Source organism: Eumetopias jubatus, unplaced genomic scaffold (genome assembly GCF_037043125.1).
Source record: "Eumetopias jubatus isolate StellerSeaLion01/CBP00866 unplaced genomic scaffold, mEumJub1_p1.0 scaffold_8, whole genome shotgun sequence".
Lineage (NCBI taxonomy): Eukaryota > Metazoa > Chordata > Mammalia > Carnivora > Otariidae > Eumetopias > Eumetopias jubatus.
The window spans coordinates 77,146,140-77,174,137 of NW_028274814.1; the positions used below are offsets into that span (position 1 = coordinate 77,146,140).

At 38.9% G+C, this 27,998-nt stretch overlaps 1 protein-coding gene across 4 annotated transcripts in view; it reads right to left on the reverse strand.

Moving 5' to 3' along the window:
• Window positions 1-2,169: 2,169 nt before the first annotated feature.
• The window catches only part of SENP1 (SUMO specific peptidase 1), a 49,320-nt gene continuing 23,491 nt past the window's right edge, over window positions 2,170-27,998 (reverse strand). For all 4 annotated transcript variants that reach the window (XM_028123100.2, XM_028123104.2, XM_028123102.2 and 1 more), the window contains 12 exons: window positions 27,534-27,637; window positions 27,165-27,451; window positions 25,223-25,277; window positions 21,334-21,372; window positions 20,389-20,473; window positions 20,001-20,156; window positions 18,974-19,105; window positions 7,508-7,711; window positions 6,377-6,456; window positions 5,380-5,464; window positions 4,756-4,851; window positions 2,170-3,814 (listed from right to left, as the gene is read on the reverse strand). In XM_028123100.2, the coding sequence (XP_027978901.1) occupies window positions 3,752-3,814; window positions 4,756-4,851; window positions 5,380-5,464; window positions 6,377-6,456; window positions 7,508-7,711; window positions 18,974-19,105; window positions 20,001-20,156; window positions 20,389-20,473; window positions 21,334-21,372; window positions 25,223-25,277; window positions 27,165-27,451; window positions 27,534-27,637 (1,386 nt within the window). In that variant the 3' untranslated portion in view covers window positions 2,170-3,751. The remainder of the gene's footprint in view (window positions 3,815-4,755; window positions 4,852-5,379; window positions 5,465-6,376; window positions 6,457-7,507; window positions 7,712-18,973; window positions 19,106-20,000; window positions 20,157-20,388; window positions 20,474-21,333; window positions 21,373-25,222; window positions 25,278-27,164; window positions 27,452-27,533; window positions 27,638-27,998) is intronic.

Consider the following 27,998-nt stretch of genomic DNA (forward strand, 5'->3'; position numbering starts at 1 on the left):
TCACAGTGAGAATTATTCTTGCCCTATCCCTGACAGCCCAGAGAGGCAGTCTGTACTAATATTATTTCAAGGTTTATCTTCTGGCTCAAAGTCTTCAATCCCACAGGGGATTCATGTGTAAGTTCCCCCTTATCTTAGTGGGTGACCAGCATGACCCCATATACCCTTATGTCCCTCCTCACCTCCAAAGCTGGGAATGATAGTCACGGCCTCTTAACAGAGGTCAGGATTCAGCAAAGGTGAAATAAGGCTCCGGGCTCTAAGGAAAGATGCTGGACTGAGCCTTACATTTTAGGATGAATTCAAAGCTATGGGTAGGTTCCTTCTGGGCAGGGAAATATGGTGACTTTCCCAGGAGCTCAGCATGTAGCCTGTCTGAGTCAACGACAGGGCCTAAGGGTCTATACTGCACCTCGCCCTGGCCCATCCAGGCAGAGCAAGGGAGAAGACAAAGTCCAAGTGTCAGTCGTCTCTCTCTCTTACTCTGGCAAGACATATTTGAGAACTGGAGGGATGGCACAGAAGGACCAGAGGCTGAAACATAAAAACACTGGGGTTCTTAAGTGAATCCCTTCCCTCTCCTTACGCCTTTTATAGGCCATGTAAAACCAGGTGGTGATGGACAGCCTACGCGATGGGGCTGCTGGCAGTACTTTTTCAGGTCATGTGTTTCTGCCCCAGGGCACTAAAACTTGGGGCTAACATTGCTAGGGGCAGTGGGTAGAAGGTGCTGGCACAATTACAGGAGCTAAAGAAGAGAAGAGTTGATACCACAGAGAAGTATGAAGCACCTCATATATAGAGGAGTCAATTTCCACAATGTCTCCATGAGGAAGAGGGAAAAGTACTCTTACATCCAACCCCAAACAGGACTCCCAGGAGCAACAGTGGATCCCCAGCAACAAATGGGACAGAACTAACCTCCATGCCTTGGACCATGTATTCTCAAATGTTCTGATTTTCTCCATACAGGGTCCAGGAGTGATTGGCGGGACTGTAGTTCCTGTTGAAGGCTCTGTATCTAGATAGAGTTCATCATCCCTCAAGTGTTACTTTTTAAGGGGAGGTAAGTGATTATGAGCACTGAACACAGGGAAGAAGGAAAAACAGGAGAAAAGGCAGGCAAGAGGCTTTAGTTTAAAGCAGTTTAACTAAGATATTGGTAGCATGCCCTTGGCCATGGAATGCGGGAACCTCCTCTCCCCTCCCTGGTCATCAGAACCCACCCTTAAATGAAGGAGAAACTAAGTTCCCAGATGCTAGTCCTAAATTTGTTGGCTAGTTCTCTGGAAAAATGGCCCACTACAGATGTCTATACTTGGTTCCCACTGAGCCACCCTGGGCTACAACCTATGTCTCAGCTTGGTCCACCCATGTAGGGTGGTCTTAGGATCACTAACTTCGCCTTGTACATAAATGCACTGGTCAGAAAGGGGGTCCACGTTCAGACAGGCTCAACAATTCCTTATATATTTTTCAAAGTGCTTTTGTTGCATGTTTCATTTTGTTATACATGGCAATAAATATCTGTTGCTTTGGTCTGTACAAAAAGTCTGTGAGGAAGATAAGACAGATGTTGTTATCTAAATGGACAAACAATAAATACAGACACCTATCTTGTTCTGAGTCCCCCCAGATAATAGCAAGAGCACCTGAAAAACTCAGGTCTTTTGACTCATAGTCCAAATCTATGCCATACTGCCACCTTTCCATTTGTCACTGAAATACATTAAGTACCAAGAATCCATGTGCAGGAGTCATACAATGAGCCTGCACACTGTAGCTTTCTAAAAGAGAATGTGAAAGGTCTCAGCAACTCATAAATAGAAAGCTATTTATTTCCTATAGAAAAACACAAGAAAGAAGGAAAAAAAAAGAAAGAAAAGAAAGGAAAGAAGGAAAGAAGGAAAGAAGGAAGGAAGGAAGGAAGGAAGGAAGGAAGGAAGGAAAGAAAGAAAGAAAGAAAGAAAGAAAGAAAGAAAGAAAGAAAGAAAGAAAGAAAGAAAGAAAGAAAGAAAGAGAAAAAAGAAAAAAAGAAAGAAAGAAAGAAAGAAAGAAAGAAAGAAAGAAAGAGAAAGAAAGAAAGAAAGAAAGAAAGAAAGAAAGAAAGAAAGAAAGAAAGAAAGAAAGAAAGAAAAAGAAAGAAAGAAAGAAAGAACAAACGAACGAATGGTGGTCTTCCCCAAAAAGGCAGGCAGTTATGAAAAAGGTAGGACATCTGGTTGCTGGAGTGGAAACAGTAACATTCAGTTAACAATGGAATATTTAAAAAAAATAGTTTTCTTTTCAAATTGTAACCTGTGGTAAAACATAGAAAAATGTACTAAACAAGCTTGGTATAAAACAGAGTAAAATTTTCAAATAAGCCCAGAGAGAAAGCACAATGTTGGAAAGGATGGGGTACAAGGGAAGAAGAGAAAATATTTCATACAAAACTACCTATTACAATACAGAAAAAAGTATAAAACGTTCCTATTTTGGAACTTAAGTACAAAATGACACTGGCATTGGATCGTTCCACTATCTAGCCTGAGGAGCGCTCAGAGGGCGGGGGAGATGCTAGAAAGAACAAAAGGAATAGCATTTTTTTAGTCTCAAGCTGATCAGTCCAAATTCCACCCGTTTTCCAGTTGAAAATCTTTGCCTCCCTCTGAAACCTTGACCCCTAAGCCAAAGTTCATCCAGGCCTCAAAATATTGTTAGGAAGTCCACAAACACCCTACACATAAGGGCTGGGATCTGTGCGTGCTAGAGCTAAAGTTGGAAAAAGGAAATAAATCTACAGGCTAAAGTGGTGAACACATTCAGCCTTTTAAAAAAACACATATCCCTGTGAAATATATATATATTTATATATATATATTAAATTTTCTGTGGGTAGAAACCTATTTAGACTAACTAGCCACAGACCAAACTAGACCTGCATTCATCCCATGCTGGAATTTTATGCTAAAGACTGAGGTCCTTCTTCTTGGTCAGAAGTCGGCGGCAGTAAAAGTGGTGCCTTTGTTGCCCCACTGAACTGCTCCCTGGGTGGGTCTTCTCTGTGTCATGTGTTGTGAGCACATGCAAACCCCTGCTTTAAGGAAAGGCCTGCCTGGGACTTTGGGGTCCCCCCCCGGGCTCATGTGTTGTGCCTCAGGCTGGGAGGAAGCTACAGATGACAAAACAGCCTTGTACAGAAGCAGATGGATCTCACAAAGAGGCATATAAATAGGGAAGTCCTGGAGAAGGGACTTAAGCGTGTGACCCCAAGTCCAGTTTACAGTCACTTTCCTGACAACACATCGTGAAAATCCTGCGTGTATGTGTGAGTGTATATGCTGGTGGTTTTCATCCCTACCTTTTTGCCCATGCCCTTTCCTACCTCTTAGTAAGGCCTAACAACAAGAGTTTATGTGAAACCAAGAGTCTGTCCAAGCTTCTCTCGGCCCCGGAATTAGGGACTGAGTGAGGCTGGAGCCCTTTGAAAACAAGATGGCAGAACTGAAGAAGTGAAAAGCAGTCTCTCTCTTCAGCTTAGGGATGTCCCTCACCCCTTTCACAGCACCAAAGTTTCTTTGCAAAAATAGTATCTGAGATACAAAAGGAAAGGCAGATGTGCTTGTGAATGCATCTCGCCAGGGCCTGGTCCAGGATCAAGGGCTTTACAAGAACAGAGGGGTGGGAGCAGCTGTTTCCAAGGTCTCTGGCTGTAGACAACAAAGAGCTGGTCCCCCACAAGGTCAGTGTCGGCTAACTGAGACAGTCTTCACAAAAGCTTTCGGTGGAGAATCTCCCAGACCATCCGCTTCCGGAAGTATGGCATGTGTTGCTGTAGGGACACAGAGATTACCCTTAATTTTTTCATTGCTTTTATCCAGACCCAACACTCCTTCCCTTCTCAAGGTTTTCAATTAAAATAGCTTCAGTTGCACTTCCGGTCTTTCAAATTGCTCAATTCTTGATTACATGTAATTTTTTTCTAGTGCTATCTCTACTGCTATTTTCTCTTGTTGTAGCCTTACAAACATTATTGGGCATCACCAGGAGTCCCCAGGCTACACCCAAATGTCTCCCAAGAATTTTGAGGATGGTGTCCATCAAGTCCTCTATGTTGAACTTTTAAGACGATAGGAGATCTAAGGCCTGAAAATCAAAAACTTAAAACTTACTTTTTAGGGGAAGAGTTATGGAACTGCAAAAGAGTCAGCTCCACCCAAGGGCTATGGTGGAAAAGTCTGGTAAAGCCATTAATTTAAAGTACAGGACACAAACCATAATCTCCAGTCTCAATCCACTTTGGTCTCTGAAGGACCACATGGACAGAAATAAACAATCACAAACTAAGAGGTGACTGATGAGCTGCATCAAGTGAGGGGCAGGGGAGCAGGGCAGCATGACAAATTATACTAGGAGTTCAAGGTGTAGCCTGTTCCAAAACCTGACTGCTAACCAGATGAAGAGAAAATGAAGAAAACTTGCTCTGGTCCCAGTTCTGTTTCTTATAGGATTTGAGGTAGATGGGGGGAGAGGGGCAGAGAAGAAGGCTCTGCTAATGACCAGGATTCCTTGACTGTAGCATGTGATGTAAGGGAACCCAGCATGTGGCCTATCACTATCCTTCTTTTTCTTGTGATGTGGTCTACATGGTAACCACCAGTGTTATGGACTATAGGCAGAGTTCACTAGGCAGAACAGGTGGAGGAAAAAACATCTATCGGGCAGCCTAGAGACAGGGTGGTCCCAGGGCTCCTTCCTGAAGGCTCAGCTCACCTGTGTGAAGTTGATTGGTCTGTCTTTGGTAATGCAGTCAGCATATTTGCAAGCAAACATGCCACAGTCACTTCCATTCATCTGCTGTGGAATTTCCTGAAAGACCAAAAATAACAAAATGGTGACATCTTTCCAAGCTTCCTTCCTTCATACTAGATTATAAATAAGAACCAAAGGATATAAATGTTACAGGTTTCCCTGAATTTTGAAGAGGTGACCCTAAGTCCCTCACCCCAGAACACAGGCTCAGAGAAAACAAATACAGCATCTCAGTCAGGTCTTCATATTAATATGAATCTTCATTATCAGGAGACTATCTTAGACTTCCATGACACCTAAAGATATAAAGACAAGTCCCTCCCATAAGGGCCAATCAGCAACCATTTCCCACAGGAGTGAAAAGCTCAGTAAAACAGCTGGGCACTCAGAAAACCTAGTTCTACCTAAGAAACACATGACCAGTTTTCCCACAGCCAGAGCTTACTCTTTCTTCCTCTGAGGAACCAAACAACCAAGCTGAAGTCAGGCTAGACACTAAGAAGGTCCCTGGGAATCAAGCAATAAAACCCTATCCTTCTCAAATACCCTAATATCAGGATTTCCACCTGATGAGATGAAATGTACCTGGCTTTTCTTGCTGAAGAGCTGCCAGCCATTGGTGTCAAACTCTTTCCTTTTCTTATCAATGCTTTCTTGTTTCAGGTATTGCCTAAAGGTATTAGGAGAGAAGGAGATGAGCTGTGGGGGCACTGATGACAGCTGCCACCCTAAGAATGAGGTTAACAATCCTTAGGAAGGGTTTTCATCTGCACTTCTGAGGAAAACAGTATATAATGCTGGGTGGGGAAATCTTTGGACTGCTAAGCTTCCCCCTGCAGCTCCCATAATTCATGCCCACCCTGTCAACCCAAGAGAAACAGGACCTCTGCCTCTGACACCCAGGTTCCTTCTACCTATTGTTCCTCCTGAGGAATGAGGTTTGATTCTTTTCCTTGGTTTATATGGTCCTTCAGACTTGACCGCATGGAAGAAGGTTTCTCTAGCAATATCAAGGCAGTTATTCACTATTTATAGTCTTGATTCTCCTGTGTGAAAATTCAATCCAAATCACAATTTGATGAGTGCATACCTCATACAGAGCACTCTTCTTAAGTGCAAACCGTTCACCTCCTCCTGGCCACCCGAATGGTATAGTGGTACAGTGAGGAATAGGCATTTTGGAAAGACAAACAGTTGGGGTATAAGGAGATTTGCATTCTGGTTCCCAGTTGAGCCACTAACTAGTAGGACCTGAGCATATCAAAGTCACCTCTGTGGGTCTTGGGTCCTTCAGCTGAAAAATTAGGCAGGTTGGATTAGATGACTTCTAAGTAGTTTCTATATTATATGTACATATTGACTCATTCGTTATTTTAGTGCACTGGGACAACAGTTGTCCCCATGAGGGCATCTTTCTGATATTATTATATTATTATTAAACTTTACTTACTCAGACATAAAATATCCACTCTTACCTCAGTGTGAAGATTTCCTTTATTAATCATAATCACTCCACTAAAGGTATCAAAGAACACAACATACACCCAACACCAAACTCTTTTGTTCTCAACTCCCTACTTACAGGAGGATCCTGCAGGCTTCATTGTTTATCCCACCCATAGAGTCGTAATAGGTAATATTCTTCTTTCGAAAGTCCACAACCTGGGAATAAAAAAAAATCTGTGTGTTCATATAATAAGAAAAATAGTTTCTCAGCTTTCACTTCCCTGGAACTTGGAAACTTTTTTTTTTTTTAAGATTTTATTTACTTATTTGACAGAGAGAGACAGCGAGAGAGGAAACACAAGCAGGGGGAGTGGGAGAGGGAGAAGCAGGCTTCCCTTGGAGCAGAGAGCCCAATGGAGGGCTCAATCCCAAGACCCTGGGATCATGACCTGAGCCGAAGGCAGACGCTTAACGACTGAGCCACCCAGGCGCCCCAAACTTGGAACTTTTTGCCAGATTCCCTGTGAAATCATGACAAGTTTGACTGATACTTTGCATTATACCATGCTTAAACTGCAGAGGAAAGAAAAAGGGGTTTATTTACATAGTACTATCATGGCCTCATTAATGGCCCTGAAATCTTTTTCTAGTATTTAGGTTCTCCATCTGCCATGCGGGCAACAGTGAAGACACACATGCTCTTCAGAGACTGTAAGATGAACGAGATCATTTCCACAGGGTTTTAGAAAGATGGCAAAATAGTCCGCATTTTGTTTCTTTATGTGGAGAATTTCTCTTTGGCTTTATGCTTTTCAAGTATAATTCAAAATAGATTGTGAGAGAACTTTTATATTTTTTATTAATATATTAAATGAATGTATCCATGTTCTCAAAGAGTCATAAAAAATATTAAACTATCAAGTATGCAAGGCAAATCATAATTGGGCAGAAAATAAGTCACAGAATCTGAGTTGGCAGGATCATTAAGAAGTCACTTTTTCACCGCATGCCTTGCCTTGAGACTGTTTAGCCTTACAGCTCCCTTCTAAATATTTCCAGAAAGGAAATTCCACAACTTTCTTCAAAGTCTAAGTATCTCCCACTCTTGACAGGAAGTTCACTGATCTATCCAATTTTTAGCCAAAGAAATACTATTCTTTCTCACAATCACCCAGTGAAAATGTAGAATTACTACTCACTACTCTGTATAGTCTATGATTCTGTAGAATTTCTTTTAAATTTGATTAAAAGTAAGAGAGGTACTCACAGCAAGACACCAGTGCACTCCCAGGTGAATGGGCACCAAAAGAATGTCAACAGAAAATACATCCACTTTCTTTGTCCAACGTTTCACTGCCTGATAACCAGCCGTTTTTAACTTAGTGAAAAAAAAGGTATTAAATGCATGCACACTTGGCAATCCCGTCTCTTTACTTCGCTCCATCAACATATTCATGTAGAAATTGATTATCTGTGGGAAGAAATTAAATGTATTAAAAGATACTCAGTCCTTCCAAAAGAGTTGTGTCATATGAAGGAAAAGCAGTTGCTGTGTTGCACAGCATATGTTATTGTTTCCTTATCAGTTACGATTTCCACACCCCAAAGCGTCATGCCCCTACATCAAGTTCTGGAGGCTTGAGGTGCTTATAGACAGTGAAAACAGAAAAAGCTGATATAGTTCTAGCTCTAACTCTACAGATATCTTATGGGGTTGAGGATCCATATGGGTGCATGCTAGTCTGATCTGTAGAAGACTAAGGATTAGGTCCAAAAATAAGGAGGAGGAGGAAGGGGTGCTAGAAGGCACGACTTAGAGAAAAGGAAAGGAAGGAGCCAAGCAGTTTGACAGACACATTAGAGGTACTTTAATCTACTGGGACTGGGTGAGCAACTGAAATAAATCCTGAGCTCACAGTCTAGTGTAATAAAGCGAAGACCAACAGTTCAGTTCTTACATGTGGGTCACCTGGTTGTGCACAGACAGAAAACTGTTCCATGACTAAAGACCGCCTTTTCAGCCTAATAAGTTGGCATGCATTGGTGACCGGCTCTGGTCTCAAGCAGAACTGAGTGACAGGATAAACCATCAACTGTACTAGAAAAAACACCTCTCAACTAACTAGTAGCTCAGCACTGTCACCTCTGCAGAGGCAGAAATGGATGTTGTATAAAAACCTACATTACATGAGACCTGAAAGTCCAGTCACAAACATGAAGAGTCAAGTTTTCCTCCAGAATCCATATGGCTAGCTTTCTCATTTTTGTTGATTCCATATATGCCTCCAATATCAAGTATGAGTGTAAGAAATTTAAACACTTGACACGGAAGACACGGGATTCCTCCTGTTGACGAAACAATGTATTCTCTAATAGTGACATGTTGACTATGGTTCCCTTTAGGTCTGGGACTCCTTCCTACTAAAGCTTAAAAGTTACTGGGCCGGAAGTTACCGCATACTTACTTCATGTGGCCGGCTGAGGCCAGGCCAGTGTCTGTCAACTGCAAGGAATGAATGGGCTAACTGATCCACAGCCTGGAAATATGACTACGAAAACAGGCACATTTTTCAGAATGCTTTTTGGGGAATGGGAAAACGCCCCTGTCCTTTGACAAATATTTACACATTAGGATGCCAGAGCAGTGAGCTACTGCCCAACAGTAGGCAGCTACATACTGGGTAGGCGGCAGGGAACACTGCCAGGAACACACCGAAACATGGTCGAGACTAGAGAAAGGGCCTATACATGAGGATGCCTCGGCAGTTGCAGGGAAACCACACTTGCCATGAAGCGGAGCTCTGAGGGTGGGGGTTGAGGGGTAGACTAGGATTGAAGAAAGACACTGTTCTGCCTGCATCTATGAAGACTGAGCAAGAGGCCCAGCAGGTCCAGAGGACTTGGGTTGTGGCTGATCCTCTGCCTAGTGTGATGCCCAACAGATAACTGGAGCTCAGTTATTTTAAGTAATAGTGAATCAAAACATAATTAGGGTCACAGATTTCTCAAACTGAGGTTTTCAATCTAACTCTGTCCCCAAGGATAATGGTGCGAAAGGACGATTCCAGGCTTGTGAAAGGCAGCGAGGAATGCAGGAGGACCTGCCCAAAAAGCACAGATTTCTAGGCTATAAAACTACATTCTCTAGTGACAGAAAAACTGCAAGAAGGGATTGATTCCTCTGGTATTCTACTCATCCCACAATATTAGCCATGTTATGAGGCTAAACCCTTTAATCCAAGGGGTGAAGTGAACAGGCAGATGACCTATCAGTCACTGTAAGCCAAACCTTCCATGGGGCAAACAAAAGTCATACACTGTAAAAGGCAATACAGACTCAAGCAGAAAGTGGAAAGAATCAGGCAGAAAGATAAAGACAGCCAAGCACATGAAAGCCATGGAGATGTATCTCCTTTAGATGCCCTTCAGGGGGCATCACCTTTGGGATCATTACCCTGAAGTAAAAAAAGATGACATAAATGAGTATCATGCTACCCATGATTTTCCTGTTTTAGAAGGAAAGAGTTCCAGAAGCCAACGAAGTGAGACTTACACAGCCCGGCTTGTTTGCTTTCTTATTTTTACATTTTTATTTTGAGAGTGTGGACTATAAAGTTAAAGCCCAAGCCAGCTTAAGGAGAACGGAGACCTGATGATCAGGATACACATTATCTATTTCCTTTGACAATCCCTCTTCCATCGCTTTAGTTCTGCCTCCAACCAAGGTTTCTTCACTGCCAGGGAAATGGCCTCCTCCAAAGTCAGCTTGTTAATTAGCTCTAAGGAGTGATCTGGGCTCTTTTTCATTTCCTCTATATCCCAGTAGGAGGGAGCTTGGTGGCCTCAGTGTTCTCCCCATTAGCTGAGGATATACAATCTGACATCTGAGGCAGAACCGAGATCCCAGTTTCCTCAGTTTTGCAGCTATTACTCTGTCCAAATGAGGAAAATTGCCATAGTTCGACCAAGACACAGTCCTACCAAAAAAACAAGCTAGGAGTTAAGAGAACAAAAAGAATCGTACATGTCATCCCAAAGAGGAGGGTTGAAGGTGAAGGAAAAAGACATGAGAGAAGGAATCACAGTGCTTAAGATGAAAGAGAAGCAGTGATAGGCATTTGCTTGTATTTTGTGAAGACAAGGGTCCCTCTCCTCCCACAGGGAGAGCCTTTCTGCACACAAGACTCTCTTAGCTCCAAAAGATCTTAATTCCCCTTCAAATAGGGGGCTAAAAGTAGTCAGTCAGTCCTGTGCTACTGTTTGTCTTGCCAATATACCAGCATCTGGGGACAACTGCCAGTGTTGGTCCACCTGTCCCTCTTTCTGGGGCCCACACTTGTCTGTCAGCTTTGCCGCAGCTCCAGGGCCTCAGGAGCTGCCCTTCCTGCTGCCTTCACAGCCTTGGCCATGAGCGCCTGCTTGTCTATGCAGTGCTTTTCTTGAGGTGGCGGGGGGGGGGGGGGGGGGAACTGTTGTTTATAGTGTCTTGCTCCTTTGTGATTGTATTTGAAGAGCTGCCAGGATGAAGCTGGAAAAGCTTCTCTTTAAAAGAAAAGCTTACAACGTTTTTAAACTAAGGACTCAGTCCTTTTCCTGTATGTTACCACAATGACATAAATGACCACTGCTATTTTTATCTTCCTTCTCACCTAGTTAAACCAGCCAAACTATTGTCTTCTCATCCTTTTAGAAGTAAAATATCTCACTAACAGTAAAATCTTAACTTTTAACCCTTCCCGATTTTACACCCTGAACCTTTTTTTTAAAAGACTTATTTTTATTTTATTTGAGAGAGAGAAAAAGAGGAGAGCGTGCACACGAATGGGGGGAGGGGCAGAGGGAGGAAATCTTCAAAAGACTCCCTGCTGAGCGTGAAGCCTGATGCCCGCTACTGGATCTCAGAGCCCTGAGATCACCAACCTGAGCCGAAACCAAAAATCAGACTCTTAACCGACTGAGCCACCCAGGTACCCCTGAACCTTTCTAATTGGCTCTGGGAAAAAAATGTTCTGAAAGTCATGGGTATAACAGTGCTCCTAAGTAGAAACCAAGACAAGTTTCGGGGGGGGGGGGGGGAAGCCATTTTTCCTGTTTTACTTCTCTATGTTTTCACCTTAACCTCCCTGTTCTGATTTTTAAATTAAATCTATCTTTGCTGACCACAAAGCCCAAAAGACCAGCCAAGCAACAGCACTTAAATACTAGGAGTCAGAAGATCATCCACTCCTAAGATCTAACCTAATTAATATAGAAGGTAGACTTCAGGCAAGCTCTGTGTATTGCATCTCTCACTGTGAACATGTCCCCAGGATTCTTCTCACATGCAAATTCAAGTATCAAATTATTAGAATCACTGCTAAAGTTTCAGACAAAGACAGGCAGGCAACACCTATTTTTATGGAGTTGTGACAACTGTAATTACTATTCTCCCTGTGACCCTGCATAAATCCCTGATTTATCAAAAGGACTAGTTCTGTTAAGAAACACTTTAAAGAGGTAACTATAATGATGTGGAATCTACCAGTGAGTCATGTTAGAAACATTAAAATTTCCATTGTGATCATTTTATTCGACATGTAAGACTGCATTGCATATGGTAGACACATCATATTCACTTAGCTAATTTATCTCATTTTGCCTAGTTTTCCCCCCCTTCTTATGGAATCAGTTTTTATTCCCTAAAGAAAACTTACTCCCTTTGCTAGGCTTGTCTAGTTGGGCTTAATGTTCTACAAGCTGTTTCCCCTCTTCTCTGAGCATTACTTAAATTTAATGGCTCCTTGGAAACAACCAGAAAGCTATGACCACTACCAATTCCCCATTTCCACTTTTATTATGAAAGAATGCTAGACAGAGTTATGTGCTCTGATTTCAGATGCTGATTCCACAATAAAAATCAGATGACCTTCGTATACCCCTTATAAAGTCTTCATACTTCCCCACTATCAATCAAGTAAGAATACCTTCTCTATACAAAAAGCTATTGTGATGCAGAATAGCTGAAAGACACCTCTTTCCTTTCAGAGATGAGACTTACAAAATCGGTAACTGGTCTGCCTGGTTAGCCTGGTCATCAGTGTAGTCAGTTTGCTAATAGAGATTCCACTTTATTTCCTCCTGCATGCCCTCACTCCCCACATATGCTCTTAGTCTCTTCCTTACGGTGCTTCCCTAGCTAGGAAAAAGTCAGAAATGCAGTATTCCAACAGTCTAATGCTTTTTTGCATTTTGGAAACAACTGACAATAATTAACAAAGGTTTGCAAAATAAAACAAAAGACATGCCTGCTTGGTATTTTCCAATTCATCCATGTAAATTAGTAGTAAGGTATGCACGAAGGACAGAGTCCTGGAGGGAAAATGAAGAGACTGGAAGTACAGCATCATCCTGTTTCTCCACATCGGGATGGGGCACATTTAGTGCTGTCCAGAGGAGGAAGTGTTTCCTGCCCACAAGATCCATCTACCTACTCTGGCTTTCTATATCCTTAATGATTTTCTATTTCTCCTACTGATTGTTGAGAAAGGGTTGGAATCTCCAACAATAATTATAGATTTGTCTATTTTTCCTTTCAGTTCTATAAGTTTTGCTTCATATATTTTGAAATTTCTCTTACTAGGTATGTACATATCTAGGTTAAGTCCTCTGGAAGAACTTATCCCTTTCAAAATGTCTGTCACTGGTAATATTCTTTGCTCTAAAATCTACTTGGTATGGTATTAATATAGTTACTTCATCTTTCTCTTGATTAGTTTTTGCATAATATTTTTCCTATCCTTTTACTTTTAAACTATCTGTGTCTTCACATTTAAAATGGGGTTTCTTGGGGAGTCAGGCTGGCTCAGTCGGAAGAACATGCAACTCTTGATCTCAGGGTCATGAGTTTGAGCTCCATGTTGGGTGTAGAGATTACTAAAAAAAATAAATGAAAAAAACCCACAAAATTTCTAAATAAATTAAATTAAATGGGTTTCTTGTAGACAAATTTTTTCTTACCCAATCTGACAAGCTCTGCCTTTTAACTGGATGTTTAATCTATACTGTCCAATATGGTAGCCATTAGTTGAATGTGACTACTGAGCACTACATTTTTAAAGGAAAGGTAAGATATCCCTTTAATAAAATTTTAATATTTATCACATGCCCAAATGACATATTTTATATATTATTATGTTAAGTAAAATATATTATTAAAATTAATTTTACTGGGGTAACTGGGTGGCTCAGTCTGTTAAGTGTCTGCCTTAGGCTCAGGAAGTGATCCCAGGGTTCTGGGATCGAGCCCCACATCGGGCTCCCTGCTCAGTGGGGAGTCTGCTTCTCCCTCTCCCTCTGCCACTCCCCCCACTCATGCTCTCTCTCTCAAAAAATAAAAAATTTTTTAAAATTAATTTTACCTGTTCCTTTTTACTTTTCTCAATGTGACTACTAGAAAATTTAAAATTACCTATGTGGCTCACATTATATTTCTATTGCGCATGCTGGGTTAGATCGTTTACATTTAATGTGATTATTGATATTGATGGGTTTAAATCTACCATCATGCTCTTTTTTTTCCATTTGTCCCATCTGTTCTTTGTATCTTTTTTCTTCTTTTCCTGCCTTCCTTTGGATTATTTTTTTTTTCCATTTTACCTTCATTATTTGCCTATTAACTATATCTCTTTTATTTTTATTTTTATGTTTTAGTGGTTGCTCCAGGGTTTATAATATAGGTTTTTACCTTATGACAGTCTATCTTCACATAACATTATACCACTTCATGTACTGTGTTAGAGTACTATGTTCTTCCACTTTCCCCCTCTTCTGTTATGATTGTCATATTTTACATTATAAACCCCACAATACATTTCTGCTTTAACTAATCAATTGTCTTACAGCGATATTAAAAAATGAGAGCATTTCCACTGCTCTTCATTGTGTAGACTGAAATTTCCACCTCATTGTTTCCTTCTGCCTGAAGAATATCCTTTAATATTTCTTATAATACAGGTCTGCTGGTGGTGCATTCTCTCAGCATCTGTTTTGTCTGAAAAAAAGTATTTTTTTGAAAGATATATTTGCTGTGTATAGAATATAAGTTGACAAGGTTTTTTTTTTTTTTTTCTTCCTTCAGTACCTTAAAAATGTAGCTACACTGTCTTCTGGCCTACATGTATTTCTGTCTTGTATTCCTCTAGGACATAATGTGTCTCTTTTCCTCTGGTTGCTTTTATTATTTTTCTTTTTATCACTGATTTTCAGCAACTTGATTATTATACTTTTTAGTGTGGAGTACGCTGAATTTCTTGGATCTGTCAGTCTAAGTTTCCAAATTTGGAAAATCTACCATTATTTCTTCAAACTTTTTTTTCTGATACCACTTATACTTCACTTTTCCTTCTGAGACTCTAATTACATGCTCAGAAGGCTTGCTATTGTCCCACAGCTCACATATACTCATCTTTCTTCAGTCTTTTTTCTGTTTCATTTGGATGGTTCCTATTGCTGTATCTTCTAGTTCACTAGTTTCTTCTTCTGTAGTGCCCAATATACTCTTAATCCTACCTCATGTATTTTTCATTTCAGAAACTGTGTTTTTCATCCCTTAGAAGTTCAATTTGGACATCTTCCATTTTTCTCATCATAATGTCAATTTTCCTCTAAATTCCTGAACATATGGGATGTATTTATCTGTTTTAATAGCCTGCCAATGTATGCTAGTTCTGTCATTTTTGTCATTTCTGGGTATTTGTTTTTTCCCTTGTAGTAAGTTGCATTTTCCTTTCACCTTGCATGCCTCGTAACATTTGAATAGATGCTGGACACTGTGATTTCATGTTATTGGGTTTTGTTATTAGAATATGTTTGTATTCCTTTAAATATCATTGGGCTTTTGTTCTGTGATATAGTTAAATCACTTGAGTCAGTTTCAAGCTTTCAAGATTTGTATTTAACTTTGCTATCACAGGTCCAGAGTGGCCTTTATTCTAAGGCCAGTTTGGCCCCACTCCTGAGGTAATATCCTTTTGAGGACTCTATTCAATACCACATGATTTTTCTACTCTAACTGGTTGGAATAGGAACTATTGTAAGCACCAGTGCTAGCTCTGAGCTTTGTTCTGATTCCTTCTTTCTGGTGGTTCTTTCTCCAGTCTCTGATAGTTTCTTCCTATCTATGTACAGATTGGTGCTCAAAGATTTGAGGGAGCCTCTACACATCTCTGGAACTTTCTCTTTGTGCAGCAACCTTCCCTTCAGTATTTTACCTCACAAATCTTAGCCACTTTCACCTCCCTGAACTCTGGACCATGTCTCCTCCACTGAGCAAGACTGTCAGTCACTGCCATGTTCTACTAGCTCTCTACCCTCAACGTATCACACCTAATAAGGTGGGGAAATCATCAGCTCATCCCTTTCATTTTCCTTCTGTCAGGGATTTCTGTTATCCACTGTCTGAAAATTGTTGTTTCATGTTTTCTTTAGTTTTCTAGTTAAGTTGAAAGGGTAAATCTGATCCATTTTATTCTGTCATGACCAGAAACAGAAGTCAGATTCATTTCCTTGTATGCCTAAGTAATTTCCATATATTTTTTAAATTTATCTGGTGCCTTATAAAACAACACTTAGGCCCTCTACGAATAGAATAGTCAGGCCATAAAGCAGAATCATCATACCACTGGATCACAGAAGTTATCTAATGCAATTGTCAGGAATCAATAAGCAATTTTTAGTGCTGACATCCATTTAAAAATATTTCCTTTTTGTTTCTTGATTGTGATTTTCAATCTACTTTTACAACTAATTCCTCCTCTCTTTAACCCTGGCCTCCTTCAATTAGGTATTTCTATTAATAACTAATCACCAGACCTAGTAGAGAAATCCCCATCTATAACATCCCTGGTGTTATCAGCATTCCAGCCTCCTTTTGTATTCTTTACAAAGACAGCCAATTCCCACATTCCATTTCTGAGAAGTATCATTTTCTTACAGTGAGTTAAAAATGTCAGTCCTATCAATCATCATTAGTCCTTTAAAGCTATACAGAATCTACTCATCTATACATAAATCCATTCATGAAAACATGTTTGAAAGCCTATTTTATAAACAAGCAATGTAGCCTACTCTTTTAGGAAAGAGACCAGAGAAAGGGTAGCCTAATGGCTTTCTGCACATATTCCAAATATATGACTTCCGAATTTTATTTTCCTTATAAACTAAATCTGATCCCTTTCACTTCCAGGATCTGATATTCCTTGTCTATAAAATGGTAAGAATAATATGCCAGTCACCTTACTTTGGAGAAAGATTTAAAAGCAGCTTATAAAACTATCTGATAGGAGATACAGAAAGAAAAGAAATGGTTATTAATGAAAATATCTATTTGAGGGAAGAACAGGATTGAAGAGAGCACAAATTACTTGCAAAAGATGACTCAGAATTCACAACTGAGAAAAAGAATTATGTATTTTTAAATGAATATGAATACTTGAGGATATCTACTAACTCCTCACATCAGAATGTTAGCTTCCCAAAGACACTAACTTTGAAAGCCTGAGAAGTACAGTACTTTGAAAATGGTGCTTTCCAAAACAGTTATCATCATGGACATGTGAATTGGTACCTGCTTTCAAGGTTAACATTCTAAACTCAGAAGACAAGCAATTCCTACAAAAGTTATGGGTAGGTGTGGTAGAGATAAAGTAGAAAAAGAATCTTTCCTTCTCAACTTTTCTGAATAATGTAATTTCCATGAACTTTGCTTGCTAAAAACCCAATCTTTGATGGGCCGAGGGAATGGAAAACATATCCTGATGAATGCCGCCCCGGTAAGGGATCTCACCAAGGTAACTGCCACGGTAAACAGCAGGGACTCAGCTCCTATCCTACTCATTGCTGCCCTCTAGGAGGCTCTGCATAATTTACAATGAATGGGCTACAATCCCTATAGAATAATTGATCCCTTTCCATTTAGCAGTGGCAGGCAGAAACTGGCAAGAAACCACAGATTAATGTCTTCAAATCAAAAACATTTAATTGATGGATACTTTTGGCTGCCCTTGACTTCCATTTTGCACTTTGATCTAGTGAACTTTTTTTTTTCCTGTTATGTGATCCAATGTTCTAATATCACTATTCTGAGCCAAAAGAAGCAAGGGTGATTTCCCCTAAAGCAAGACAGTATCAAACCATACCTTCCTTACCATTCTTGGTCAAAGATATTATTCAGGGAATGATGAACTTCTGAAACCTATATATTATTTTATTTTATAAGAGTTTATTTATTTATTCGACAGAGAGTAAGCAAACACAAACAGAGGGAGCGGCAGAGGGAGAGGAAGAAGCAGGCTCCCCACTGAGCAAGGAACCTGATGTGGGGCTCAATCCCAGGACCCTGAGATCATGACCTGAGCGGAAGACAGCTGCTTAACCAACTGAGCCACCCAGGCACCCCTGAAATCTATATTTTAGAAACTGATCAGTGGCAAAGAGAATGGGGCTAGTCTAGCTGCCTCCAGAGAAAATCAACATGCTGGGCATGGCATATGGCTCTCAAATTCTATACATCTAACCCTAAGACAGGATCCAATTTAGGATTCTGAGGCAGTATAACATAAGAGATAAGACTCAATGTCTGGGTCTAAATCCTGGCTCTGCTACTTACTGGCCATGTAACCTTGAAAGTTTCTTAATCTTTCCATGCTTTGTTTCTTCATCTATAAAATAGAAATGGTTAAACTACAGTATATACCTCCAAGGTTTGTGGTGACTATTATATGAATAGAACACATAAAACACTTATAAGAGTGCCCAACATGATGTAAATGCTCAATAGATATTAGCAAATATTATTATTTGGAAGATCCTAAGCATACAAGACCAGATTTTAGATATCTAGAATACCTAGTGCTTATTATACTGAATATCTAAAAATCTTCCCCAGCTGTAAAGTTTTGAGTATACCCAAAATATCAAGCAGGGATGCTTCTACTGGGCCTAAGAAAGGAAGCAAGCACTTAGAGAAAAAAATGCAACCCCATTCTCTTCTTTTGCTGTGAAAAATATCCTTCTGAAATAAAACAGGCTCCTCCAGGTTTAAGAATGGGGACAGATTAGTTAAAAGACTGTAGTGTAATTAATCTACTTAAAATTATTAGCAGGAGCTGAGGGCCATAGCTTTCTTTCAACCCAGTACATCAAATATTTAATAATATAGCTTTTTCAATATCAGTGTATTTAATAACATAGCTTTTTCAATATCATATATAAATGTAGGCTATTTTAGAAAGCTTATCTCTCATAACCTAGGTGACCTAAAACAAGTACCGATGAAAAAGGAAATAGAAATGGAAGCCCTGATGGAAATCCCAAAGTTCTCCTTCATGCTGCATCATAGTCAGAGCTATTAAATATTTGCTCAGAAGATGTAAGCTGCAGGCTAGGTGCCTTAAAAAGAGTGAGAGTGAATGTCCTCTCCCTCAGTGTCTAACTCTTCCATACATAACAAGGTAAATCAGCAGTTCTCAGACTCAAAGGTATATTAAAAAAAAAAATCAACTGACGTACTTGTTTAAAATGCATTTCTCCACCACACTGTCTAATACTCACTCAGGAGAATGGACAAACCTAGGAGAGCCGATTCTATGTAGGTCATCTGAGGACCACACTTCGAGAAACAGTGAGATAATGCCTTGATTTAGTTTCCACTTAATGCTCACTTACTATTTGAATATAAAAACAGGTGTGAGATTACCTCATCATTGAGCCAGTTCAGATGGTTTAGAGTTTGAATATCTTTGCGTGTAATGGTCAAGCGGAATGCTTCACTCAGAACTTCATCCTGGTTACCATTACGAAATACATTCTTTATTTCTTTCTCCATTTCCTAGGGAACCAAGAGGTACCAGAGATGAAGCCTACATGGCTACAGACACACTAAATTTCTCACCATGCCCCATATAATCGCCAGACTATATTTATCAGTCATCAACTGTTCACTCCTAACATTTTGGTTTGGTTTCTATTCCTTCCAGTTAAGCTCCTGGGTTACTTCCTTTCATCCTGTCTTGTCCTCCCTTCTCATTTGCAGCACAACATTTCAGACCCTTCTTTCTTTTATTCCTGTCTGAAATAACCTTCTGCTATCAAATTTTCTAAGTCCACAAGAAGACCTAATTATATTTCATATCTTTGGTCCGCACAATTTCCTAACAAATAGAATCTTTCCCAAAAGGTAGGAAGGGGACAAAGGTAGTGTCTTCAGACACATTTTGCTAAAAAAATTGGGGCTTTTTAAATGTAAATTTTGGAATCCAGCACAACTACAATAAATGTGTTATACTTACCAGCTATATGATAGTTTTTCAAACAGAAGAATGGATTAAGGAACAGATTATCTTAAAATGTACAAAGACTTTTATAGTCTCCAAATTTTTATACAGATTTTTTACTACTTAAAAAAAATAGTAAGCCTCAGCTTACTATTTGATGTCAAACTACTGTACACATACATTAAAAGTAAAAATGTACATAAAATGAGAAGCACAAATTTATTAAATTTTTTTTCACTGAAGTCGTGAAAAGCCACCCACAATTCTTTCCTCAATTTCCAATAATCCTTTAAAAAGAAAGCCAAGATTGGTATTGTAATACAAATGAAAGCAGGGGTATGCAATACAATTTAAACGCCAGGTGTTCTATTACTTCTATGTTTGAAATTCATTCAAAGTATTTTTTATAAACACACTTGCTAGCACAAGAATCTGTAGTATGTAATTTACCTCTGTGATTTCAGGAAATTCATCTTCACTATCAGTTAACTTATGACCTTTCTTTTCTGTTTCTTGGGTGATCGTGACAGGGATCTCCTTTTCAAGTGGCACACGAAGATGCAGTTCTACTGAATCATGTACTGAGTGTTCCTGTTCCTGTAATCTCTGCAAAAAAGAACTTTAGAATTAAGTGGGATAAGGAAAACTACTACTTGTCTACATACACTGAGTAGGACCAGCTGGAGAGACTAAGGACACACATGAATCCTATAATGCTATGCTACCATAACATCTTGCAATTACAATAGCTTTGATCCCAAATCCAGGTCATCTTCCAAATTAGTTTCAACTTGGATGTGCTATTTACTTACAACCTTATCCCCAATTTTTTGTTTACCTGGTTTTGAAGCTGTAAAGCCAGTGCTTTCTGCTCTTCAATCTGGCGCAATCTCTCCCGTGCTCGAGAATCATAAACACTAGTTCTAGGAAATGAAAAGGAACGGGACAAAAATGCAGACCACCGTCTTAGCATCAGGCACATTGTTAATGCACAATGAACTTTAAATATAAAACCCTCATACAGAAAATCTAAAATCCTTACACTAAACTTATCGCTACACTACACTTGTATTTTAAGACAGAGTGAAACCATATGGTTGTTATTAAAATTATCCTATTTTTATCGAAATGATGAAAATTATTAGTTTATTGCTAAATGTGAACAGGTGACTTTTGTGGATATTTGTAAACATGTAGTCTTTTTTTTTTTTTAAAGCATGCTTCTAAGATTACAGAGAAACTAAAGCTTCATTCTAGAAACCCAAAAATGAGACTGTATCCCAAAGGAGCAAATAATACAAGATATCATTGAGGTTTCAATTCAAATATTTATGATCCAAAAGAAAAAATATGAGGGTTTTTTTTTTCTCTAAAAAAATGAACAAGACCAGGGATTTGGATAACTCCAAGTGAGTTATTGAAACTGGAGACTAAAAACTCAGTAATTTTGCAAATTCCAGAAATGTGAATTATTCACTAAATTAGTTTTATCAGTGTGAAAATAAGGGTATTTATTTTCCTTTCTATGTAATATCTAACTTTGAAAGTTTTCCAATTCAATTTAGTTTCAGCAATTGTTACATATTTAATAAACCTGAGCACAGAAATGTCCCAATCCCAACAGAATTCTAAAAATCCAACAACTTAAAAGTTGTTTTATAAATAAATATTAAATAGGGAATCTTTACTGATTAAATATAGGTAGGGTGATTGGCTAATTGACTACTTCTAACTGGAAAGGAAGTGATGGAGAAGGAAAAATGATACCAAAAAAACAACTTACAATTCTTTGATCCACAGCTCTGCCTGGAAAAAAGTAGGACTATGGATAGGGAAAAAAATACAACAAATGAGCAGGAGGCTTATAAGAAAATTCAAATATTTTCACCAAGAAAACCAATCACTTAAATAATTTACAAGAATGCTTTATATGTATGCAATAAATAAAAAGTCCAAAATTACATAAAATAATTGCAACTGGGAACTAAAGGAATACAAGAATGAGTCATTTGCACACATACTAGTTAAAAAGATGACCCAAAGTTCAGCAGAGAAATTAACTGTAACATAGCCCTTTACTTGCACGAGAGACCAACACGATGTGAACGAGTACATCACTTGCCAATATATGAAGCTAGAACATTACTCCTCCCAAGTGGTTCAGATTAACAGATTTATTAATGATTTAGTCAAATCTTGGACTTCTTCTTGTCAGTCTACTTGAATCAAAATATTTTCAACAAAATCATACTGGACACTGAAAATCCCCACCCACACAAGAGTCCATATCAAATGGCTAGTGAGCGAATGAATCAAAGTGGAAAATCAGCAATACAACTCCACTCCAAAGATGAACGACCAATTCTATTCCACACAGCTCTTGCTGACAGTCCAAATGAATAATGCTTAGCAAAAGACTCCCAGGCATGTTCTCTCTCCTAGAGCCTCTTGCTTTTCTCAAATGGCCTCATCTCCTTGCCAATCCCTAACTGAAGGATCTCTCACAGAAGCAAACAGAAGAATGAACACTTTCCACAGAAAACTCTTAGATACAGAGAACAAGTAAAGAGAACAAAGCATTAAATTGAGAGTTAGGAGACCTGGATCTCCTGGAAGTGGTCCCTGATTCACTTTGTGACTTTGACCAAGTCACTTCATTTCCATGGGTCTTAGTTTCAGATTTGTAAAATATGGAAATCAGAGTCCCTTTCAGTTCTTCAACTGCTACAGTCTGTCCTAGTGAAGGCAAGAAAAAGGACTCAAGGGGGTATCCCTTGCTCCTTAGCCTAACTTTTGGAATCAGTATTCCCAATCATCCTTAGACTAGGGTTTGGCAATGAAAATGCTGTTCGATTGCCTCCTCATTGTCACTGAAGTTAATAAAGGGAAAACACACAAGTAGTGGCCTACACCCTTGGCACAGTGAATATGATGTAACAACCAAGATAGAAAGCCACAGAGATCAGTGGTAGCACTGTGAGGGGCCTAGTGTGTGACACTAAAAACAAATAAACATGAAAACACATTTACTGCACAATATAAAGAAGTGACAACAATTGCCCAGAATTTCATGGTATTGGATCATGCTATTGAAATTCGTCTGCTTCCTTATTAGACCATAAACTTAATGAAGATAGGAATTTTTGTGTTTTGTACTTACTACCGTATCCTCTGCACCAAGAACAGTGCTTGGCAGACAGCAGGTACTCAGTGCTTCCTGAATAAATGAATACTGTAAGGGAAAAGTACTGCTCTTCAAAAGATCAAGGTATTTGCTGGCGTAGGAAAGTAAAATGCAAGGGAAAAAGCAAAATCCTTTTGCTTTTCAAAGAGATTATACATTATTTTTCATATGACTGAAGCACACAGTAATAACTAAAACAACTTGGGAGCACCTACTCAGTGCTCTGTGTGAAATTCTGCTTTAGAGGTTTTCTAGTAGTTAAGCCTCATGATAATTCTCATACTAGTTAAACCTCAATATAATATGTAATAAGGAATTATTACTCATAGTGTACAGAAAAGGAAATTGAGGTTCAGAGGATAATCTGTTTTGGAAGTCAGGATTAGAAACTATGTCTGTCCAATTCCAAAGACTGTGTTTTCTAACTCTTGCAATGTGCCTTTCAATAAACCAAAGCCTTAAACCAATAGGGAGATGATGAGTACTTGAGCTGCTCAAGAGAGCATTTGAGGCTTTCTAGGAAATGCATGTTTAACAAAGATTTGTTTACTAAGTACCCATCATGTGCCAGGCATTATGATCAACATTAGGTGATTAGTGCAAAGGTATTATTAATGAACAAGATATAGGGATAGAAGTACTGGGAGGAAAGGCTAATGCTATCTGGAGGAGTCAGAGAAATGTCTTGAGGAGAAAATAACACCTGAATCAGATTCTGCAAAGCAAAACAAGAGTTTAACAAGTGGACAAGGAGAGAAAGAAAATTCCAGGGGTTAGGATCAGCATGTACAATGGCAAAAAAACAGGAAACAGCATGGCATATTCTGGGAAATAAGGGCAGATCTTCAATGCTACACCTTAACCAAGAGGCAGCAGTGGGAGATTAAGAATAAAAAGCCAATCAACCAAGCCTTGGGAGAGCAGGCTCCAACTGCAATAAACAGCATTATTCAATCAGCCTTCCCCAACAGACCATTTCTCCCTCCATCTCATTCTTCAGGCATCACTAAGAGAAATCTTCCATAAAGGAAAGGCACACTGAGTAAAGAGCTATTAAAGAACTAAAAGCACTCTTTACATGAGACCGACTTTTTCCCAAGAAAGAATACCTACTTTTGTGTACTATGTGTGAAAACACTTTTATAAGTGCTTTTTGTGTATGTTAACCTTCACAGCAATTCAATAAATAGTAAGGTATTAATACTGGCATTTTTATTGATAAGGAAACTAAGGTTCAGAAGAGTAACTTGTCTAAAGTTACATGATGCCTGGACAAGATCAAAACCCAGGTCTGACTCAAGAAAAGAAAAATGTATAAAGAATAAGAACTCCAAACTGTAAAGTCTCCTTGAGAAAGCACAACAGAGAATTTTTCTTTAAAAATCTAAAATTCAGGACATATAGGAGAGCCGCAAAGAAGTATAGAAACTGAGAGGAGAAAGAACATTTCGTTATCCCTAATTCCTCAATGGAAAACTGATACTATTATCATTTCAGCAATTGAAACAGCAATGGCAAAGAAACTACGATCTAAGCAGTAACTGACTGAATTACAGAGCAAAAAGTTTCATACAGAAGTCAAGTATCATATAGAAGATCATATTTGAATTGAGACTTAAAAGACAAGAAAGAGACTCCTGCTTCTTTAGATAGACAAGTTGAGGTGGGGCGGGGGGGACATACCAGGCAGAAGGAACACTGACTATGAAGGTAAGTAAGTACATATTACAGTTCAGCATGTAATGAACACACACAAGAGTCCCATCTTCCCATATGGCTCCTCCTCTCACCTCCATCACATCTCCCCTCAAATGTCCCTTATCAGACTTGCCATGACCACCCAGATGAACTGTGCCCCCTTAACCCAGTCTATATATTAGTCTGCTTTATTTTTTTTCACATTTATCACTACCAGACATATATGTTTATCTATTTGTTCATTATTTGTCCCCCATCTTTTTCCTTACACCTCTTATAACCAGAATGGAAGCTCCTTGAGTGCAGGGCTTTCATTTTGTTCACTACTATTAGCCTCGGTGTGTGTATTAGGACCTGGCACACATGAGTTATCAATAAATACTTGTTAAAGGAAAGAACGTGTGATAGGAAGTGAGGCATGTGGAGGAAATGCTTTGTATACCATATTAAGGAGTTTGGGCTTGACTCTATGTCTGATAGCCCACTCTTGTGGGAATTTAATGAATAATCAGATGTGCATTTTTAAAAAGACCACTCTGGTTGCAGAATGGAAGATGTAAAAGAACAGGCAAAGAATGGATCTGAGAACATGGTGGAAGATGGAATGAAGCACAACAAGGAGGCCAGAGGAAGACCAATTTGAAAGTCACTGAAATAATTCAAATAACACAGGCAAGAGGTCTGAACTGAGGCAGTTTGACTTTTATATTATGTAACTCTTAGTGAAGAAATTGTGATTAAAGAGAAGAAAAAGAAAATATGTCAAGAATGTCATTTTTCCAAAGCTTACCTGGGAGTTGGAGTCTGGGAATCTTTCACTTTGAGTAAAATTACAGAGTCTGATCCTAAAAAAGAAACACAAGAGCATATCATTATTAATAAAATCCTACACAGTTATATACTCTAGATGTCTGTAGTCTAAGTTCCCATACTTTCTTATATTCTATTTTCACAAAACTAATGCAGCATAAGGACAAAGGTAGGATGGAAGAGAAAGAGAGGCAGGTCCATTTTCACTGAGCCAGATATAGGGCTTAGTGAAGAGCTTGCCTCACAAAGAAAGCAATCATTCTAAAATACAAGTATATATGCCCTTCATCATCTACTCCTGGGCTGTGCTTGATTCCTGAGCTGCAGCTTTCTGTTCCTGGGGAACAAGAACAAGCCAAGATTTCTCAAAAGTCTTTAGTTTGTGAACTACCATGAGGCTGAATAAGGTGAAAGAAGGAGGGGGAACAGAAGGTAGAAAGACAGCTGCAGAAGTAGCAGAATCTAAAAAGTACAAATTCTATCATTTCATCATTTATTTTCAGTGTTGATAAAGGCAGGAATTGTGTCCTTCTAGAGGATCATGTCCTAATCTAAATGATTAGAACATCATTTAGAATATTTATTAAATGTACAAGAAAAGTAATGAAACACTTCAATGTACTACAGTATATTTCAGTTTAGTTGCATCTAAGCCTTTGTCATACAACTTGTGTTTCTGAGGTTAAAGGTTTTAATGGTAGTTCCCAGTAAATCATGTCACAAAATTTTATAAAGGTTTCCATGAATACGTGTAGCTATATAATGATGCCACCAACAATTTTAATCCCCAAGTGAAAATTTTAAGAAAGTGAGGAATATCTTAAAAAAAAAAAACAACAACAACAAACAATCTGAGGAAGGAGGGAAGAGCCTTAGAGATTGATCTATCAAAAGATCCCTAATGTCGGGCGCCTCGGGGGCTCAGATGGTTAAGCGACTGCCTTCGGCTCAGGTCATGATCCTGGAGTCCCGGGATCGAGGCCCACATTGGGCTCCCTGCTCAGCAGGGAGTTGGCTTCTCCCTCTGACCCTCCCCCTCTCATGTGCTCTCTCTCTCTCTCTCATTCTCTCTCTCAAATAAATAAATAAAATCTTTAAAAAAAAAATCCCTAATGTCTAAACACTTAACCTAAAACTTAAGTTATATACCTAAATACATACTATCATAAATACACACAACACACAGCTAAAGAAGGGGAAAACTAAGCAAACAAAGAAAATTATAGAAAACCTTCATTAACTGGAATGCTAAGAGTCTGGATATTTTGGTTAGCTGAAAATGAGGTAGAAAACTCTTTTTGGGGCGCCTGGGTGGCTCAGTCGGTTAAGCATCTGCCTTCGGCTCGGGTCATGATCGAGCCCTGCATCGGGCTCCCTGCTTCCCCCTCTGACCCTACTCGCTCTTGTGCTCTCTCTCTCTCTCTGAAATAAATAAAATCTTTAAAAAACAAACAAAAAAACCTCTTGTTTCTGAAATTTGCTGATGACCATTCTAAAATGCATAAACCTACTATATAGGTTTTTTAAGTATTACCTGGTTAAGAACTTTTACTTCAATACTTAATTGACGTTCCAAAACTCTTAGAATTTCAGGGTACTTAATGGTCAATGTAAAGTACTAAAAACAGAGAAAGTACTGAAGTAATTGGGCTGACTGTGCTCTCACTCTAGACTCTGCTCAGGAAGTTAATCTTTTAAGTAAAACATATGAAATCATTTGCATCTCCATGTAAGAAAAAAGTAAGTTACTTGCAGGCTTAGTTTATCTGTGGTATGGCTAACTGAATTATATGTATTTAAAGTTTCTTATACGTTAATTAAGTTACATGCATACTACAACCTTGCCTGTGATTCACACAGATCCCATAAATAGTTAACTGGCTATTAGGATTGAAAATATAGTTATACAAAACCAATTTTACCTTCTGATTGTGTATTTGAAGCTGGTAAGTTATCTGGCTGACGTAGAAGAGAGTGGTGATGTTGGGGTTGATGGAGAGGATCAGAATCTTTGGATCCAAATGCCACAACATCTGGGGCATAAGACGATAAGGAATACACACTGTGGGACAGTTGTTCCTGGGTAGTTAAAATGCTAGCAGATCCAGATGATGAAGTATCAGAGCCAATGATCTGAGCTGCACAAGAGTTTCCATTTTTAAACAGTGGGTCTTTCAAAGTACTCTTACTGGAACTAAGACATCGAGACCTAGCAAGGGAAGAATATAGTTTCAGTATCAAATGATAAAATATAGAATTAAATTCATTTGAAATATGTTTCTGTGACTCACAGGTGTAAAGGAAAATGTGTGGTGGGTTTGGCTACAGAAAACTGTTTCCCTGTGACCATCTGTAGCAGCTGTCTGTAAATCTCTTTTTCTTCTTCTTGGACTGTCTATATAAAAAAAGAAAAAAGAAAAGAAAAATCTTAGACACATCCAGTGAGGAAAATTTTTTTTGAAAACAGCATCTACACTCCCAGAAGTTCTGCCAAAGTTCAGATAGAGTCCCTCAAGATAATTAAGAATTATCATTAGGGATATTCTAGAAAATTATAAGAGGAGTTAAATGAAATAAATACCAGATAGTATATTTTAGGAAAAAAAGAAAGAAAATTATGGGACACGTATGTAAATAACAGTGCAGACAGGCTCTAAGATATGAAACCAGAAGACCAGGAGGCAATCACTTCTAAGTCAACTGATAGAGTTCCAGAAACAAAATATTTTAGGATCTCTCAATTAGGATTCCAACAA